At 42.4% G+C, this 19,728-nt stretch overlaps 1 protein-coding gene across 2 annotated transcripts in view; it reads right to left on the minus strand.

The window, feature by feature from the left end:
- Positions 1-5,926: 5,926 nt before the first annotated feature.
- Positions 5,927-19,728, minus strand: part of TUBGCP2 (tubulin gamma complex component 2) — a 66,754-nt gene continuing 52,952 nt past the window's right edge. For both annotated transcript variants that reach the window (XM_073596922.1, XM_073596921.1), the window contains exon 18: positions 5,927-10,702. In XM_073596922.1, coding sequence (XP_073453023.1) covers positions 10,612-10,702 — 91 coding nt within the window. In that variant the 3' untranslated portion in view covers positions 5,927-10,611. The remainder of the gene's footprint in view (positions 10,703-19,728) is intronic.

Genomic DNA, 19,728 nt, shown 5'->3' on the forward strand with positions numbered 1-19,728 from the left:
ATCCTTTCGTTTCTAACCCATTACCCAGTCCATATCAATATAGATATCCAGCATGATATTTTTCCCTGTTGAGATCAGATGTGTTTTCAAAATGTTCTTTTCATTTTATTTATCGGTGTATATCTGGTGAGTGAGAGCCACATTGGGGGAGCACAACTGTTCATCATTATTGGCAAAGGAATCAAACTTTGTTTTGGACTGCATTATATAAATCGGGACTTTTAGCACATATATTTATATGTTTGGAGGGCACTTTATGAGAAATTTGTACACAGTGGGTTGTAACAAAGAGAGGGAGGGGTTTTATAGTTTAGATATAATGTATTCATGGCTCGGTTTAAGTGAATGTACCCAATGGGAATTACACTGTGAATTAATGCACAGGGGCATATTTGTTATATTTTCTTTTAATGTGTGCGGGAGGTGTATCAAACAAGATTTTTTTTTTCACTTTCTAGTGTGGCATCACATTTATATTTATTCACTACATATCCAGGAGGATATATAGGTGTTCAGCAGCTGGCAGAATTGGGCAGCTATAGTGTGGGAGCATCAGTTTGAATATATCAAATATTATGTTTAATATACCCTTATTGATTGTTGTGCTCCCATCCTCATAAAGATGCATGGAGGAATTTAGGACCCCCTACAACAGCTTCAACAAGATTGATAGCAATTAAAAAGTCTCCTAACCATGTTTGAATACATGGTATAAGATACTTTATAGAGGGATCCATTATAAAGGAGGGCTTAAAATGTATTCGAACACAGTCTTTAAAAAGAGTGATGCACTGTTTTAATGCATGTATATTTAAATAAAAGTTTCTACTTTTACTGGATATTTCGGTGTAATACTGCGATACCTCAAAAGTCCATATATATTATATACATATATAGACACACACAGTATCTCTCAAAAGTGAGTACACCCCTCACATTTTTATAAATATTTTATTATATCTTTCATGTGACAGCACTGAAGAAATGACACTTTACTACAATGTAAAGTAGTGAGTGTACAGCTTGTATAGCAGTGTAAATTTGCTGTCCCCTCAAAATAACTCAACACACAGCCATTAATGTCTAAACCGCTGGCAACAAAAGCGAGTACACCCCTAGGTGAAAATGTCCAAATTGGGCCCAATCAGCCATTTTCCCTTCCCAGTGCCATGTGACTCGTTACAAGGCCTCAGGTGTGAATGAGGAGCAGGTGTGCTATAGTTTGGTGTTATCGCTCTCACTCTCTCATAATGGTCACTGGACGTTCAACATGGCACTTCATGGCAAAGAACTCTGAGGATCTGAAAAAAAAAAAAATAGGATTTTTTATAACAGCTTACCTGTAAAATCCTTTTCTTTCGATGGACATCACGGGACACAGAGCCACAGTAATAACTGATGGGTTCTGTAGGTACCTTTAGGTATTGGACACTGGTCACACCCTAAGCAGGAAGTTCAACCCCCTATATAATCCCTCCCCTTCCAGGGATACCTCAGTTTTGTAGCAAAGCAATATAAGTGTATTAGAAGAGGGGGGACCTCTGTGTCCCGTGATGTCCATCGAAAGAAAAGGATTTTACAGGTAAGCTGTTATAAAAAATCCTATTTTCTTTCTCGGACATCACGGGACACAGAGCCACAGTAATAACTGATGGGATGTCCCAAAGCAATGCCAACTGAGAGGGGGTGGGGGGGATCACAACCAAGTAGGGTGCAATCAGACCTGAGGACCCTGTACTGCTGTCTGCAGCACACTACGCCCAAAGGCAATATGCTCATGCCTTCTCAAATCCACCTGATAAAATCTGGTGAATGTATGGACTGAAGACCAGGTTGCAGCCTTGCAGATCTGAGCCATAGAGGCCTGGTGATGCACTGCCCAAGAAGCACTAATAACCCTTGTGGAATGTGCCTTGATCTGAAACGGAGGAATCTTCTGTTTTAAACCGTAAGCCTGAATAATCAATTGTCTAATCCATTCCACACGATTTCCCTTCTGCAGGTTTTCGGGTATGAGCCACCAATTGAGGCTCTGACACACCGCATGTGACAGGTGCATCGGAAAGTCTAATGCCTGAACCTTCTTGTTCCAGGCCGACAGAATACTGTGTTGCAGTAGTCTTGAATAGAACTGAGCATAGGGAACTGCTTCGAATGAAGACACCATCTTTCCCAGCAGCCTCATACAAAGGCGGACAGAAGGACCCTTCTTGGTCCTGACTGTCAGAATCAGCTCCCTTAAAGCAGTGATCTTTGCCTGAGGAAGAAATACCTTCTCCTGGCTTGTATCTATGATCAGACCCAAATACTCCAGTCTTCTTACTGGTTTTAGGAAAGATTTTTCTAGGTTGAGGATCCAACCTAGATGTTCCAGATACTTGGTCCGTGGTCCTCAAGTTCTCGTTCAAGGAAGCCACCGACCGGTTTATCAAGAGCAGGTCGTCTAGGAATGCTATGACAGTTATACCCTGAGCCCTTAATGTGGCCAGAGGAGGGGCCAAGACCTTTGTGAACACTCAAGGTGCAGTGGCTATCCCGAAAGGCAGAGCCACGAACTGGAAATGGCGCCCTCCTATCTCGAAGCGCAGAAACTTCTGATGAGCCGGAAAAATGGGCACATGTAGATATGCATCTCTGATGTCTATCGATGCCAAAAATTCTCCTCCCTGCAGGATGGAGACTACTGTCCGAATTTATTCCATGCGGAAGGACTGAATCCTTAGGAATCGATTCAGATCCCTTAAATCCAGAATGGGTCTGACATCCCCATTTGGTTTTTGGACCGTAAAAATGTTGAAATAGAAGCCCAATCCTTTATTCTTTGTGGGAACCGCCATAATGACCTCTTGCGACAAAAGTCGCTCTAACGCTAGAAGGAGCGACTGCTTCTTCTCTGGGTCTCTGGGAACACTTGATCTGAGGGAAATTCTTGGAATGCCAGCTTGTACCCTAAGGTTACCGTGGAGATTACCCATCTGTCCTGGAAGTCCTCCTGCCAGAGCTTTGAGAACTGTAGCAGTCTTCCCTCCCAATCGAGCGAGCGGGGGCGCCCCTTCGTGAAGAGGTCTTAGTGTCTTGTCTAGAAGACTTCTTCCCCCAGGACTTCTTTTGTTCCTGGGGTTGACTCTTGTTTCTTGCCCCAGATGGAGGAGGCCGTCGTGACTGCCTGGAGGCTGAAGCCCCTGGCGCTGGGGAAAGAGTCAGTTTGAAAGAGGGACGCTTACTCTTCTTCTTAACAGGTAAGAGAGTGCTTTTCCCACAAGAGATTCTCTTGATATAGTTATCCAAGTCTTCTCCAAACACCCTTGCACCACGAAAAGGAAACCCAGCCAAGAGCTTCTTACATGGTGCTTCGGCTGACCAATTTTTCAACCATAAGATTCTACGCATATGCACCAACCCAAGTGAAAGGCGAGAGGTTTGCATGATAGAATCTCTGATGGCGTCAAAAACATAACATAAGGCCGCTGGAAGGTTAGCAAAACCTCCGGGCCTGTTGTTCATGTAATACTTTGATGACCTGCTTAACATGGTCTCTTAAGTATTGACAGACTCCAATCGCTGCTACTGCAGGTTGGACCACTGATCCTGCTAAGGAAAAAACATCCTTTAATAAGGATTCCATCTTTTTATCCACAGGATCCCTGAGCATCTGAGCATTGTCTACAGGACAAGTCAGACTACTATTTATAGAGGAAATGGCCGCATCAATGGCCGGCATTCCCCACATCTTAATAAATTTTTCTTCCATAGGATAAAGTGTTGAAAACTTTTTCGGCGGAAGAAATCGCTTATCTGGGTGATCCCAACCACGGAGCTTTTCAAGCAAATTATGAACAGGAAAAGCATGTGCTGCTTGGGAAGGTTTCAGTGACCCCAAAGCAGAAGAGGATTCTTTAACAGCTTTAGGTACGGGCAACTTAAATGTGGAGCGGACCAATCCAGTAAGGATCTGCACTAAGACTTTCTCCTCTTGGGAAGTCGCAGAGGGTCCCTCTCCACCTGATTCCTCGGAAGAGGAATTATCTGTCCCATCCTGATCCTCTGAAAGGGATTCATCTCCTTTATCCCAGAGCTCCTCTGCTTGAGGGTCTTGGGAAACAGAGGAAGACCTAGTACATTTTCTTCCACTGAGTGAAGAGGTCCAGAGATTGTAATGATCATTACAAGTTATCCATCCAAACGTTTTATGAACATCTACTTGATTGTAAAGAGCCATCCACAAAGATGTTAACATATATTACCTTTATTTGAAAAAAATGCATCCAGAGGTTGTCTTTGGGAAATAGACGTATGAGTGCTGCCAGCATTGCTGCAGAGGTTGAAGGGGTGGGGGGTCAGTCTGTCAGTGCTCAGACCATACGCCGCACAATGCATCAAATTGGTCTGAATGGCTGTCGTCCCAGAAGGAAGCCTCTTCTAAAGATGATGCACAAGAAACACACAGTTTGCTGGAGACAAGCAGACTAAGAACATGGATTACTGGAAGCATATCCTGTGGTCTGATGAGACCAAGATAACATTTATTTGATTCAGATGGTGTCAAGCATGTGTGGCACAGCCAGGTGAGGAGTACAAAGACAAGTGCGTCTTGCCTATAGTCAAGCATGGTGGTGGGAGTTTCATGAGTGCTGCAGACACTGGGGAGCTACAGTTCATTGAGGGAACCATGAATGCCAACATGTACTGTGACATACTGAAACAGAGCATGATCCCCTCTCTTCAGAGACTGGGCCGCAGAGCAGTATTCCAAAATGATAACTTCCCCAAACACACCTCCAAGACGACCACTGCCTTGCTAAAAAAGCTGAGGGTAAAGGTGATGGACTGGTCAAGCATCTCCAGATCTAAACCCTATTGAGGATCCTCAAACAGAAGGTGGAGGAGCGCAAGGTCTCTAACATCCACCAGCTCCGTGATGTCATCACGGAGGAGTGGAAGAGGACTCCAGTGGCAAGCTGTGAAGCTCTGGTGAACTCCATGCTCAAGAGGGTTAAGGCAGTGCTGGAAAATAATGGTGGCCACGCAAAATATTGACACTTTGGGCCCAATTTGGACATTTGTACTTAGGGGTGTACTCACTTTTGTTGCAAGCGGTTTAGATATTAATGGCTGTGTTGGAGTTATTTTGAGGGGACAGCAAATTTACACTGTAATACAAACTGTAAAATCACTACTTTACATTGTAGTATCATTTTTTCAGTGTTGTCACATGAAAATATATAATAAAATATATACAAAAATGTGAGGGGGTGTAATCACTTCTGTGAGATACTATATATATATATTTACTGATCTCTTTATTTTGATTTTTTGTCCTGCCAATCACTGTCACGGAAACATAAGGATGAAAAAGGATGAAAAATCAAAACTAGGCTTCAAATAATATGTGAACCCTCACCTTGTAAAACAACCCATTCATTTTAAAGTAGAGATGAAAGACAAAACATTTGTTTATACATATACTGTAAAAACATTATAAACACCTGTTTTTCCCTTCATTACAGTATAAGTGATCACATACTCTGAGCTGCATAAGGAGCTCAGAGAGCTGGGGGAGAAGAAACAGCAGTACATTGATCTTCCCAGTGGAGTGCTGATGCACAACACTCCTGCACAGCCAAAGTATGATTACTGGAGGAGAGCACGCAGGGTTCTCAGCACAGCCAGAAAACAGATCACGCCTTGCTCTCCTGCCTCGTGTGGTCAGTTTTTAATAGGAAAGCAGAGGGATTGGCAGGAGCACCAGGTATTTCACACAAAGGTAGCATTGCCACGAGAACAGGATACTTTTTCATACAAATACATGGTACAGCAAGCACATATCAGGAATATGAAATGTTGGGTTTACTTATTTTTTAATTGTTTTTCATTGCCATGTTTGGATGTAGCTAAAATTATTTTCAACCAACTACTGACAGTAACATTAGTGAAAACGGCAGTTTATTTTATTTGATAGTTAATGTAAACACAGCTCAAACAGCAGTGCGACAATATAAAAATAGGTCAGATTCATTGCACATTACATGACTTATTTTAGTTAAGCTTTGCATAAAAGTATAAATTAGAAATATTGCCATCTCATACACAAACGGTGATAACCATAATAAATGTGTATAATGTAAAAGACACCAAACGGCAGGTAAAAAAAGATGGACAGGAATTATGTCTGTACTGCTTATAGCAAAGATATTGCCTGCTTGGGAAATGAAGCAATGTCCGAATCACTTTGCAGCAGTTTCTATGTCAGTGTCCAATAAAGTTTGAATCTTACTGTGGGCATACAGTGCAGGATTTCCACACTTATAGCAAAGATAGATTGTGCTTTCTGTCATTCGGAAAGGAATATGCTTCTAATGATTTTGAAGTGGATCATAGTGTATATATACATAGATCATCAGTATATTATTCGTTTTACCATTGACCCCAAATGGAGATCTAATGACCCCTGCCTCCTCTCAATTTATGTTGATTTCCATGATTTACAGTGCCTTGCAAAAGTATTCACCCCCTTGGCTATTTTGTTACATTACAGCCTATTTAGTTCAATGTTTTTTTTTTAAATCTGAATTATATGTGATGGATCAGAACACAAAATAGTCTAAGTTGGTGAAGTAAAATTAGAAAAATATATACATAAAAATATTTTTCAGTAATAAAAACAGATAATTGGCATGTGTGTATGTATTCACCCCCTTTGTTATGAAGCCCATAAAAAGCTCTGGTGCAACCAATTACCTTCAGAAGTCACATAATTAGTGAAATGATGTCCACCCAAAGAACACCATCCCCACAGAGAAACATGGTGGTGGCAGCATCATGCTGTGGGGATGTTTTTCAGCAGTCGGGACTGGGAAACTGGTCAGAGTTGAGGGAAAGATGGATGGTGCTAAATACAGGGATATTCTTGAGCAAAACCTGTACCACTATGTGTGTGATTTGAGGCTAGGACGGAGGTTCACCTTTCAGGTGGACAATGACCTCAACACACACTGCTAAAGCAACACTTGAGTGGTTTAAGGGGAAACATGTAAATGTGTTGGAATGGCCTAGTCAAAGCCCAGACCTAAATCCAATAGAAAATCTGTGGTCAGACTTAAAGATTGCTGTTAACAAGCGCAAACCATCCAACTTGAAGGAGCTGGGGCAGTTTTGCAAGGAGGAATGGGCAAAATTCCCAGTGGTAAGATGTGGCAAGCTCATAGAGACTTATCCAAAGCGACTTGGAGCTGTGATAGCCGCAAAAGGTGGCTCTAGAAAGTATTGACTTTAGGGGGGTGAATAGTTATGCACACCGACTTTTTCTGTTATTTTGTCCTATTTGTTGTTTGCTTCACAATTTAGAAAAAAAAGCATCTTAAAGTTGTGGGCATGTTCTGTAAATTAAATGATGCAAATCCTCAAACAATCCATTTAATTCCAGGTTGTGAGGCAACAAAACACAAAAAATCCAAGGGGGTGAATATTTTTGCAAGGCACTGTATATAAATTCCAGCATATCAAGATACTAAGGCCAAGTTGCTAAAAATATTGCTCTCTCTCATATTATGCACTGCAAAATCTTTAAAAAAAAAAAAATGCCTTTACAACCCTTTAGAGAGAATTACATAAAAGACTCTCAACCCCAGCTTCTCCTAGAGAATATATATTTCAGCTACAGTGCAGCTTGTTGGCTAAATGTGAAATTGCTCCTACTCCATCTACACTCAATAAGGCTTTCATTAGTGTTTTGTGGCCCAAAGATACAACAATGGCAATGACATATGGACAATCAAACAAGCTGCACTTTAACCCTTTCATGACTAAGCCTATTTTTGAAATTTGGTGTTTACAAGTTAAAATCCGTATTTTTTGCTAGAAAATTACTTAGAACCCCCAAACATTATATATATTTTTTTAGAAGAGAGTCTAGAGAATAAAATGGCGATTGTTGCAATATTTTTTATCACACGGTATTTGTGCAGCGGTGTTTTAAACGCAAATTTTTGGAAAAGTGACACTTTCATGAATTTTAAAAAATCCAAACAGTAAAGTTACCCCAATTTTTTTGTATAATGTGAAAGATGATGTTACGCCGAGTAAATAGATACCAAACATGTCACCCTTTATAATTGCACGCACTCGTGGAATGGCGACGAACTACGGTACCTATGAATTTCCATAGGCGATGCTTTAAAAATTTTTTACGGTTACCAGGTTTGAGCTACAGAGGAGGTCTAGGGCTAGAATTATTGCTCTCGCTCTGACGATCGCGGCGATACCTCACATGTGTGGTTTGAACACCGTTTACATATGCGGGCGCGACTTCCGTATGCGTTTTCTTCGCTGCGCGAGCTCGCGGGGACGGGGGCGCTTTAAAATTTTTTTTTATTTATTTATTTATTTTATTTATTTTTGTACTTTTATAAATTGTGTTTAAAATTTTTTTTTTTTTTTTTACTTTTATTGCTGTCACAAGCAATGTAAACATCCCTTGTGACAGTAATATGTGGTGACAGGTACTCTTTATGGAGGGATGGGGGGGTCTAAAAGATCCCCCATCCCTCCTTTACACTTCAAAGTATTCAGATCGCCGAAAACGGCGATTCTGAATACTGTGTACTTTTTTAAATTCGGCGCCATTGGCAGCCGAGTAAACGGGAAGTGACGTCATGACGTCGCTTCCGCGTTTACAATTAGGAGGCTGGAACGAAGCCGCTCACAGCTTCGTTCCAGCCCGCCCCCAGCCGCCGGAGATTCCCGAATGGACACCGGGCCTCCCGATCGCACGGGAGGCCCGGTAACAGCGGCGGGAGGGGGGGGATGTCCCCTCCCGCTCCTCCGGTATAACAACCGAGCGGCTTTTAGCCGCATCGGTTGTTATACTCGGGTAGCCGATCGCCCGCTGAAAACAACGGTACCGGGATGATGCCTGCAGCTGCGGGCATCATCCCGGTATAACCCCGGAAAGCCGAGGACGCATATGTGCGTTCGGTCGGCGGGAAGGGGTTTTAACAGAAATGTTTACAACACAATCACATAACCCACACTCCCAATCATGGATGAAAAAGTGTGGTGGAAGTAGCTTACTCCCATTGCTCCTTTTAACACTGCCCAAACTTGGATCTGTCCATTTTATGAAATAGAAAAAAAAATGGAAGGATGAGGAGGATCCAACAGTTCCTTAAAATTTGAATAAAGTGGACCTCTGCACATGTACATTCTTGATGATCCACAATATTCAGCAACAATATACATTATAAAAAAGAAACCTCTAATTTTTCTCATTACAAAGCAGTCCCTGAGGCTCCAGTCTAGTTAATTCCCAAGGCTGAGAAGATACCACCAGTCTGCAGCAGGCAGGGGGAAGCATTTCATCAGTCTTTTCAATCCCAGCAAACACACAGCAACATTACAATTTTGTAGAAAGTAAATAAAAGGCTTCAGTGGGTGGGGCCGATCTGTCAAATGTGTGTGAACACAGCCAAGAACTGCTCAGAGTACAAGGATTCATATGATTGTGTCCCAAAAAGTGAGAATCTCAGAGATCAGGAAGTACTGTAGATCCTCAATCTGGATAATGTTGATAACAAACATGGCACCTATCCTACTGGTCAGAAAACCTTATGAGGACATAGTAAGGGGAATCAATGTTATAACTGTGAGAGATAATAATAAATACCAGTAGGAGTTGTACATATATATATATATATATATATATATATATATATATATATATATACACACACACACACACACACATACACTTGCAAGTTATATGTATTTAAAATATATCCAATGCTAGGCCCAAGTACTCTTTGAAGTAGGTACCTCCTATAGTAGTAACTTTGCTGCTGTCTTTAAAGCTGAGCTCTGGGCACATTTTTTTCGCATGCAGTAGGGCTGTGCCTGCATTGCATGGGTTAACTGCTGTTTTTTTTCTAAGGGAGAGGTAAGCCGAGATATGCTTATCTAATACTCCAATCTTCCCAGCACAACACAAGTCTGGAACCCCTGCATTCCAGCGGTCTTGAATAATGCACTGTTCCTGATGTCATCATCCCCAAAGCAGGCTCCATAGATCAGGAACAGTCCACTGCTGGACCGTGGGGGAGTGCAGTTTTTCGGAGGATCGAAGGATGGAGAAAGCATAAGCTTTCTGCTCACCCCGAGAAAACCCAGCAGTTGACCCGTGCAGTGCAGGCACAGCCCCTGTATGGTAAAAAAATAATTTTGCCTGGAGCTCGTCTTTAAGGAATAATGATACATAAATGAGTTCTAACATGACGAAGCTGTGTCTTAGTAAAATAAAGGAACAGGATTCAAATTGGTTGTCAAACTGAGAAGTAATACTTGTAGAGATACCAATGGTGGCAAGATGTTCTGCAGTTTGGAAAAGACCCAGGCAGTTAAATTACATTTTTGATGATATAATCCTCAAAAGAACAGTCGATTGGACAAGAGGTTAGTTAGAAAACAATTATTTCATTTCAGCATTACCAAATAACTGTGACTGTACAGAAGTGAAAATCTATGAGTGATGGGTGTATGCAGGGAAGGAAGTTTCAGGATAGCTTCCAAAGGCTGGTCATGGTTTTGGGAAAGGCTGGGTCACTGTGTAGCCACAGACTGTCATATGGGTCCTGCCTGTGAAGGTGTTTTTTGGCTTCTCTCTGCAGATAGTCTCTTCAAACGTTCTGTATAGAAACCATTGAAATCCAACCTGTGAAACAAAGTGTTTATTAAAATATTGCTTATACCATATAGAATTCTCAGTAATGTATGTTCCTTTACCAACATGATATGGCAGAATTATAAAGATTTTGAGAAAAGATGTGAATGTGTAGGGTAAGTAGAAGGAACACAAATGTCACCACTTATTTTCCCAATTTTATAAGAAAATAAAAAGCATAAATTAGACTGTTCATACAGTGCCTTAAAAAAAGTATTTTATACCACTTGAAATGTTCCACATTTTGTCATGTTACAACCAAAAACGTAAATGTATTTTATTGGGATTTTATGTGTTAGACCAACACAAAGTGGCACATAATTGTGAAGTGGAAGGAAAATGATAATAGGATTTTTCTAACAGCTTACCTGTAAAATCCTTTTCTTGGAGTACATCATGGGAAACAGAGCCTTAAGTAATTACTTAATGGGTTATAAGACACCTTCAGGTGATGGACGCTGGTATACCCAATCCAGGATGTTCACTCCCTATATAACCCTTCCTCCTTCCAGGAGGACATCAGTTTTTGTAGCAAAGCAATATACTTAAATCCCAAAAAAGAGGGGAGGGACCTCTGTGTCCCATGATGTACTCCAAGAAAAGGATTTTACAGGTAAGCCGCTATAAAAATCCTATTTTCTATATCGTAATGAGACGTCCCATAGCAATGCTACTTGAGGGGAGGGAGACACAACCCGGAAGGTACCCCCAGACTTGAGGACCTATACTGCTGCCTGCAGCACACTGCACCCGAAGGCGATATCCTCATACCTCCTTACATCCACTTGATAAAATTTTGTGAATATATGCACTGAAGACCAAGTTGCAGCCTTACAGATCTAAACCATGGAGGCCTGATGACGCATTGCCTAAGAAGCACTAACTGCCCTGGTAGAGTGCGCCTTAACTTGAAAAGGGGGAATCTTATACCTTCAATTATAAGTTTTAATTATAACTTGCCGAATCCACTTAGTGAAAGTGGATATCGACGCTGCCTGTCCTTTCTTAGGACCCTCTGGCAGAATAAATAAGACATCAGTCTTACAAATCTGAGCAGTTGCCTTTAAATAGATCTTCACTGCTCTCACCACATCAAGACAATGTAGTGACTTTTCTTCCCTGGAACATGGTTTTGGAAAAAACGATGGCAGGACAATACCTTGGTTCAGGTGAAAACCTGAAACCACTTTTGGCAAAAGATCTGGATGAGGGCGTAACACCAATCTCTCCTCATGAAAAATCAAATATGGCTCTTTACAAGAAAGAGCAGCCAATTCCGAAACCCTCCTTGCTGAGGATATAGCAACCAAAAATACCAAATTCCTTGTCAGAAGGACTAAGGGAATATGTTGTATTGGTTCAAATGTCTGTTTTTTTTAACACAGACAAAACTAAGTTTAAGTCCCAAGGGTTCAAGGGAGGTTTGACGGGCGGAATAAGCCGCGTCACCACTTGTATAAAGCCCCGGACTAAAGAATGAGTAGCAAGTGGTCTTTGAAATAAGACTGATAAAGCTGAGACTTGGCCTTTAATAGTACTTAAGGCCAATTTCATTTCTACCCCTAATTGTAGAAAGGCAAGAATTCTGCCTATGATATATCTCCGAGGGTGCCAACCCTTGGATTCTCACCAGGAAACATAAGCCTTCCAGACTCTATAATATATAGTTCTGGAAGCTGGCTTCCTAGCATTAATCAGGGTAGAGATAACTGACCTGGAAAGCCCACGTTTCTTTAAAATGTGGGTTTCAATAGCCAAGCCGTTAAATTTAGAGACCGTAAGGAAGGATGGAATAATCCGTCCCTGAGATAGAAGATCTGGCCGTAGTGGGAGGGACCATGGGCCCTCCACTGCCATCTTTACGATTTCTGCTTACTATGACCTTCTAGGACATGCTGGTGCCACCAGAATTATCGGCTTTCTTTCCAGCTTGATCCTGCAAAGAAGTCGAGGCAGCAACTGAATAGGGGGGAATGCATAGATCAGTGAGAACTGATCCCATGGAGTCACTAACGCATCTGTTCCGCATGCAAATGGATCCCTTGTTCTGGCCACAAAGTTGACCAACTTTGTGTTGAACCTGGATGGTTCATGGATGGACCTAGAAGATCCACGTCCAGAGTCCCCCATCTTTGACAAACAACCCAAAATATGTCAGGGTGAAGAGACCATTCCCCTGGGAATAACTGCTGGTGACTCAAGAAGTCCGCCTGCCAATTCTCTACTCCCGGAATGAAGATTGCAGATAGGCATGGAACATTCCTTTCTGCCCAAGTTAGAATATGGTTCACCTCTTTCTGCGCTGAGAGACTTTTGGTGCCCCCTTGGTGATTGATATAGGCCACAGCCATTGCATTGAATCCAGACAGGACAATCGCGTAACCTGAAAGGTCCAGGCCTTTAGAGCCAGACGTACTGCCCGAATCTGTAGGATATGGATGGACAAGATTCTTTCGGTTCTTTACCACTGTCCTTGGACAGTTATCTTTTCTAGTACTGCTCCCTAGGCTGGCATTCGTCGTTACCACTTTCCAGATGACTGGTCTGAAGGATTTTCCTTTCAGCAGATTCTGGGTTAATAAACACCAAGTGAGGCTTTGGGCCACTCTTGGGGACAGCCACATTGGTAAGTCTAAAGCTTGAATTGATTTGTTTCAAGCAGACGGGATACTGTTTTGCAACAGTCTTGAATGGTACTGGGCATAGGGAACTGCTTCAAATGAAGCTACCATGGTTCCTAGCAGGCTCATGCAGAGGCGAATGGAGGAATTGCCATTTGACCTGACCCTCTGCACCAGCTCTCTTATGGAATTGATTTTTGCTTGAGACAAGAACACCCTTTCCTGGGCTGTGTCTATGATCAGACCCAAGTACTCCAGCCTTTTTAGCGGTATTAAGGAAGATTTCTCTAGGTTGAGAATCCAACTCAAACTTTTCAAATAGTTAGTTGTAGAGCGTACACTTTGCTCCAAACGAGTCACCGTTTGATCTATAAAAAAATAGATCGTCTAGGTACGCTACGATTGTTATGCCCTGTGCCCTTAACCTGGCTAGAGGTGGGGGCAGCACTTTGGTGAACACCCAAGGTGCTATGGCTAGCTCAATGGGCAGGGCTACAAATTGAAAATGCTGCTGTTCTAACTCGAACCGCAGAAACATTTGATGAGCAAGAAATATAGGGACATGCAGATATGCATCCCTGATGTCGATTGATGCCAGAAGTTCTCTTCCTAAAAGGATAGAAACTACCGACCTGATTGCCTCCATGCGAAAGGAGTGGATCTTCAGGAATTATTATTATTATTATACAGTATTTATATAGCGCCAACAGTTTACGTAGCGCTTTACAACTTAGGAATTGATTTAGCTTTTCTTAGATCTAGAATGGGTCTGACATCTCCATTTGGTTTTGGTACCATAAAAAGGTTTGAATAAAATCCCAGACCTTGCTCTCTTGTGGGTATCTGTATGATCATCCCTTGAGATATTAATCAGTCTAGTGCCTGAAACAGATTGTTTTTACTCTGGATCTTTGGGAACGCTCGACCTCAGGAAGCGAGATGGTGGAAAGTCCTGAAATTCCAGCTTGCACCCCAGAGTTACCGTGGAAATGACCCATCTGTCCTGAATTTCCTTTTTCAAGACTTTTGAAAATTGCAGAAGTCTTCCCCCCACCTTGGTGAGGGGGGTTGCCTCTTCATGATGAGGATTTAGGATTCTGTTTTGCAGATTTCCTACCCCAGGGCTTCTTTTGAGCCTGGGTTTGACGGCGATGGCCGTCACCACTGCCTAGAGGCGGAAGCCTCTGGCACAAGGGAAAGAGCCCGTTTAAATTAAGGGCGTTTATATTTTCTATTGACTGGTTAAAAAAGTACTTTTCCCAGCAGAAATTGTCTTGATATATTTATCCAAATCTTCTCCAAACAGTCGCTCACCATAAAAGGGGAACCCAGTTAGGAGGTTTTTACATGGTGTTTCAGCTGACCAATTTTTCTGCGCATATGTACAAGCATAAGCGTAAGGGGGGATGCCTGGTGAATAGAGTCTTTAATGGCATCTATGGCAAAACATAATGCCTTATGCAATTCAACCAAATCTCGAGCTTGTTGTGTAGGAAGCTCTCTAAGAGCCTGTTTAAATTGGTCCTTTAGGGATTGGTAGACGCCTATAGCGGCGACTGAGGGCTGAGTGATGGCAACTGCTATGGAAAAAAGCAGATCCTAGCAGGGATTCCAACTTCTTATCTGTTGGATCCTTAAACATCTGCTGTTCAAGTAAATGCATGTGCAGGAAACGCATGCAAAGATGAGAAGGTTTTAAAGAACCTAAGGAAGAAGCCAAGTTTTCATGAGACTCTATTGGAGGCAGCATGAAAGTGGAACGAACCATTTCTGTAAGAGTTTGTATCAGCAATTTTTCAGATTAACAAGCTGAAAAAGGTTAATCTACCGTTGTTTCGTCAGCAGAAGAATCATCGGTTTGTTTCTCTTCCTGATCGATTGAGGGTAAAACCTCATCGTGTGCCCACTGTTCCCCTTGCAAAGCAGGGGAGGGGGACCTAGTACACTTCCTATCCATTTGAATGGAGGATGCGATTAAAGCCGCTAATCTTTCTTCCAGATCCCGAAGGGAGGCGGAAAGGGCATCTTTAGTCACGTATACAGGTGCTGAGATGTGAGAGGCGGCTGCACCATCAATTTGCTCCAACGGCTCACCCTGGCTTGCTATAATTGGTAGTTCAGGCGAGGATGACAGCATGGAAATACAGCTGGAAATCCCAATGCCTGGGGCTGAAACATTTACTCTTTTGGCTTTTGTGGTGTCTTTTTTGGCAGGCATAGTCCCAAGTACAAAAAAACAGAGGCGCTATACACAAGGCACTAAAATCGCTGAAAATAGTCATGACTTTTTTAAAGCTGCTATACAGTTCAACCTAGTGCCCCCACCTGCCAAGGAAAAAGTAGATTTTAACAGGGATTCTAACTTTTTATCTGTTGGATCCTTAAGCATTTGTGCATTGTCTACAGGACAAGTTAGGCCTTTATTCACACTGGAAATCGCAGCGTCAACTGCTGGTACTTTTCATTTTTTGGAGAATTTTTCCTCCAGGGGATAGAGAATTGAAAATCTCTTAGGAGGGAGAAAATGTTTATCCGGGTGATCCCATTCAGCAAAAATAAGCTGTTCTAGTAATGCATGTGCAGGAAATGAATGCAAAGGCTGAGAAGGTTTTAACCACTTCCCGCCCAAGGGCATCATATGATGTCCTGGACTTTCAGTGGGAATATCTGAATGATGCCTGCAGCTACAGGCATCATTCAGATGTCCTTGTTTTCAGCCGGCGATTCTGTACACCATAAGAAAGATCATAGCTGCAATTCCGCCGCTTGATCGTTCCTACAGGCGACGGGAGGGGACATCCCCCCTCCCGCCGCCATCCGGTGCTTCTCCGGGCTCCCCCGTGCCATCGGGGAACCAGGGAAAGAATCGTCCAGCTCCGGATGATGACGATGGAGATTTCCGGTGGCCAGATGGTCACCAGTCATCTCTATGACCGTCAGAGGCCGGGCGCGACATTATGACTTCACGCCCGGGTTCCCAGGAGGAAACAAAGCCGCGATCGCAGCTGTCAGCATGAGATCGGTGAATTTTTTTTCTCATTCTCATGCTTTCCAGGCTGGAGGAGAGAGGTCTTATTGACTCCGCATCTCTCCATAAAGAGGACCTGTCATGAATGATTCCTATTACAAGGGATGTTTACATTCCTTGTAATAGTAATAAAAGTGATAAAAAAAAAATAAAGTAAAATAAAATAAAAACATTTTTAAAATGCCCCTGTCCCTGGTAGCTCACGCTCAGAAGCGAACAAACATGTTAGTCCCGCCCACATATGTAAACACCGTTCAAACTACACATGTGAGGTATCACCACGTGTGTTAGTGAGCGAGCAACAATTCTAGCTCTAGACCTCCTCTATAACTCTAAACATGTAACCTGTAAAAAGTTTTAAAGTGTCGCCTATGGAGATTTTTAAGTAGTGAAGTTTGGCGTCATTCCATGAGTGTGCGAAATTTTAAAGCGTGACATGTTAGGTATCTATTTAGTCGGCGTAACATCATCTTTCACATTATACAAAAAAATTGGGCTAACTTTACTGTTTTCTTGTTTGAAAAATTGTTGCGCAAATACCGTGCTAGATAAAAAGTTGCAATGACCGCCATTTTATTCCCTAGGGTGTCTGCTAAAAAAAATATATAATGTTTCGAGGTTCTGAGTAATTTTCTAGCAAAAAAATTATGATTTTTACATGTAGGAGAGGAGTGCCAGAATAGACCCGGTATTGAGGTGGTTAAGGAATCCAAGGAAGAAACCGAGCTTTCAGGAGACTCCATTAGAGGTAGCATGAAAGTAGAACGAACCATCTCCGTAAGAGATTGTATCAGCACTATCTCAGATTTGAGAGGCTGAAAAAGGCACATCTACCATTGTTTCCACCGCAGAGGAATCATCATTGGTTTGTTTTTCCTCCTGATCGCCTGAGGGTAACACCTCATCCTGTGCCCACTGTTCCCCCCCAAGTTCTGAAGTGGGGGAGGGGGATCTAGCACGCTTCCTATCCATTTGAATGGAGGATGCGATTAAAGCCGCTAATCTTCCTTCCAGACCCTGCAGGGTGGAGGAAAGGACATCTTCAGTCACGTATACAGGGGCTGAGATGTGAGAAGAATTTGCACCATCAATTTGTTCCAAAGGCAGACCCTGGCTTGCCATAACTGGTAATTCAGGCGAGGATGACAGCGTGGAAATGCGACTCGAGATCCTAGCGCCTGGGGCTGAAACCTTTAGTACCTTTTTGGTCTTTGTGGTGTCTTTTTCAGTAGGCACAGTCCTAAGTACAAAAACAGTGGCACTATACAATTGCACTTAATCGCTGAATATAGTCATGACATTAAAGCTGCTATAAAGTTCAGCCTAGTGCTGGGAAAAAAAGTGTCCTTCCTCTTTTTTCCCTAATAGAAGAATACATAGGTAGACTTTTCAGTTCCTAAGTTTCTTCCCTTACCTTATGCCCGCCGAGGATTTGCTGAATTAACAGACAATCCAACCTTCACCCATCACGCCGAGCTGCGTTTAACAAACCTTCAAGGACCGGGTCCCTAGATATCAGGGTTCCAACTCCCTTGGACCTGTAAAAGCACCCCACCAGGAAAGCTTTAGGTAATGTAGCAAGACCTAAGCCCTGGGTTCCTGGGGTCCAGCCCTGCAAAGAGAGGTGTTACAGGCAAAAACCTTGTGCTTCGGATACGAGGCCCCAGGTACCATCCACTTGGGCCTCATTGGCACTTTGGATGGATCTGGTCTATGGAGGCTATTTAAATCCAGCATGGATCCCTCCTGGAGCTCCTCAGAGCACATCTTTACTCGTGACCAACACCTTGGACACTGGCGAAAAAACGTAAGTAATTACTTAAGGCTCTGTGTCCCATGATGTACGATAAAGAAAAATGGTTTTCAAATTTTCTTTTACAAATAAAAATCTGAAAAGTGTGGCGTGCATTTGTATTCAGCCCCCTTTACTCTGATACCCCTAACTAAAATCTAGTGGAACCAACTGCCTTTAGAAGTCTCCTAATTAGTAAATGGAGTCCAATTGAGTGTAATTTAATCCCAGTATAATCCCAGTTCTGTGAAGCCCTCACATCATAAAGGCCAAGGAACACACCAGACAGGTCAGGGATAAAGTTGTGGAGAAGTTTAAAGCAAGGTTAGGTAAAAAAAAAAAATCCCAAGCTTTGAACATCTCACGGAGCACTGTTCAATCCACCATCCGAAAATGGAAAGCATATGGCACAACTGTAAACCTACCAAGACATGGCTGTTCACCTAAACTGACAGGTTGGGCAAGAGAGCATTAATCAGAGAAGCAGCCAAGAGGCCCATGGTAACTCTGGAGGATCTGCAGAGGTCCACAGCTCAGGTGGGAGAATCTGTCCACAAGACAACTATTAGTCCTACACTCCACAAATCTAGCCTTTATGGAAGAGTGGCAAGAAGAAAGCCATTGTTGTAGGAAAGCCATAAGAAGTCCCGTTTGCAGTTTGCGAGAAGCCATGCGGGGGACACAGCAAACATGTGGAAGAAGGTGCTCTAGTCAGATGAGACCAAAATTTAACTTTTTGGCCTAAAAGCAAAACGCTATGTGTGGGGGAAAACTAACACTGTATATCACCCTGAACACACCATCCCCACCGTAAAACATGGTGGTGGCAGCATCATGTTGTGGGGATTCTTTTCTTCAGCAGGGACAGGGAAACTGATCAGAGAGATGGGAAGATGGATAGAGCCAAATACAGGGCAATCTTAGAAGAAAACCTGTTAGAGTCTGCAAAAGGTTTTGACTTGGACTGGGGCGAAGGTTCACCTTCCAGCAGGATAATGACCCTAAACATACAGCCAGAGCTACAATGGAATGGTTTAGATCAAAGCATATTCATGTGTTAGAATACCCGGTCAAAGTCCAGACCTAAATCCAATTGAAAATCAGTGGCAAGACTTGAAAATTGCCATTCACGGACGCTCTCCATCCAATCTGACAGAACTTGAGCTATTTTGCAAGGAACAATGGGCAAAAATTTCACTCTCTAGATGTGAAAAGCTGGTAGAGACATAGCCAAAAAGACTTTAAGCTGTAATTGCAGCCAAAGGTGGTTCTACAAAGTATTGACTCAGAGGGGCTGAATACAAATGCACACCACACTTTTCAGATATTTATTTGAAAAAAAATTGAAAACCATTTATCGTTTTTCTTACACTTCGTGTTGGCCTATTACATAAGATCCCAATAAATTACATTTATGTTTTTGGTTGTAACATGACAAAATGTGGAAGATTTCAAGGGGTATAAATACTTTTTCAAGGCACAGTACAATATATCCTTAAGTCTCTTTATACCGATCTAATAAACAAGTCCCACAAAAACTTTTATGCCGAAGAACTCTACCTCTGTTTTGGCCAGG

The sequence above is a fragment of the Aquarana catesbeiana genome, linkage group LG08 (genome assembly GCF_042186555.1).
Source record: "Aquarana catesbeiana isolate 2022-GZ linkage group LG08, ASM4218655v1, whole genome shotgun sequence".
In the NCBI taxonomy this organism is placed as follows: Eukaryota; Metazoa; Chordata; class Amphibia; order Anura; family Ranidae; genus Aquarana; species Aquarana catesbeiana.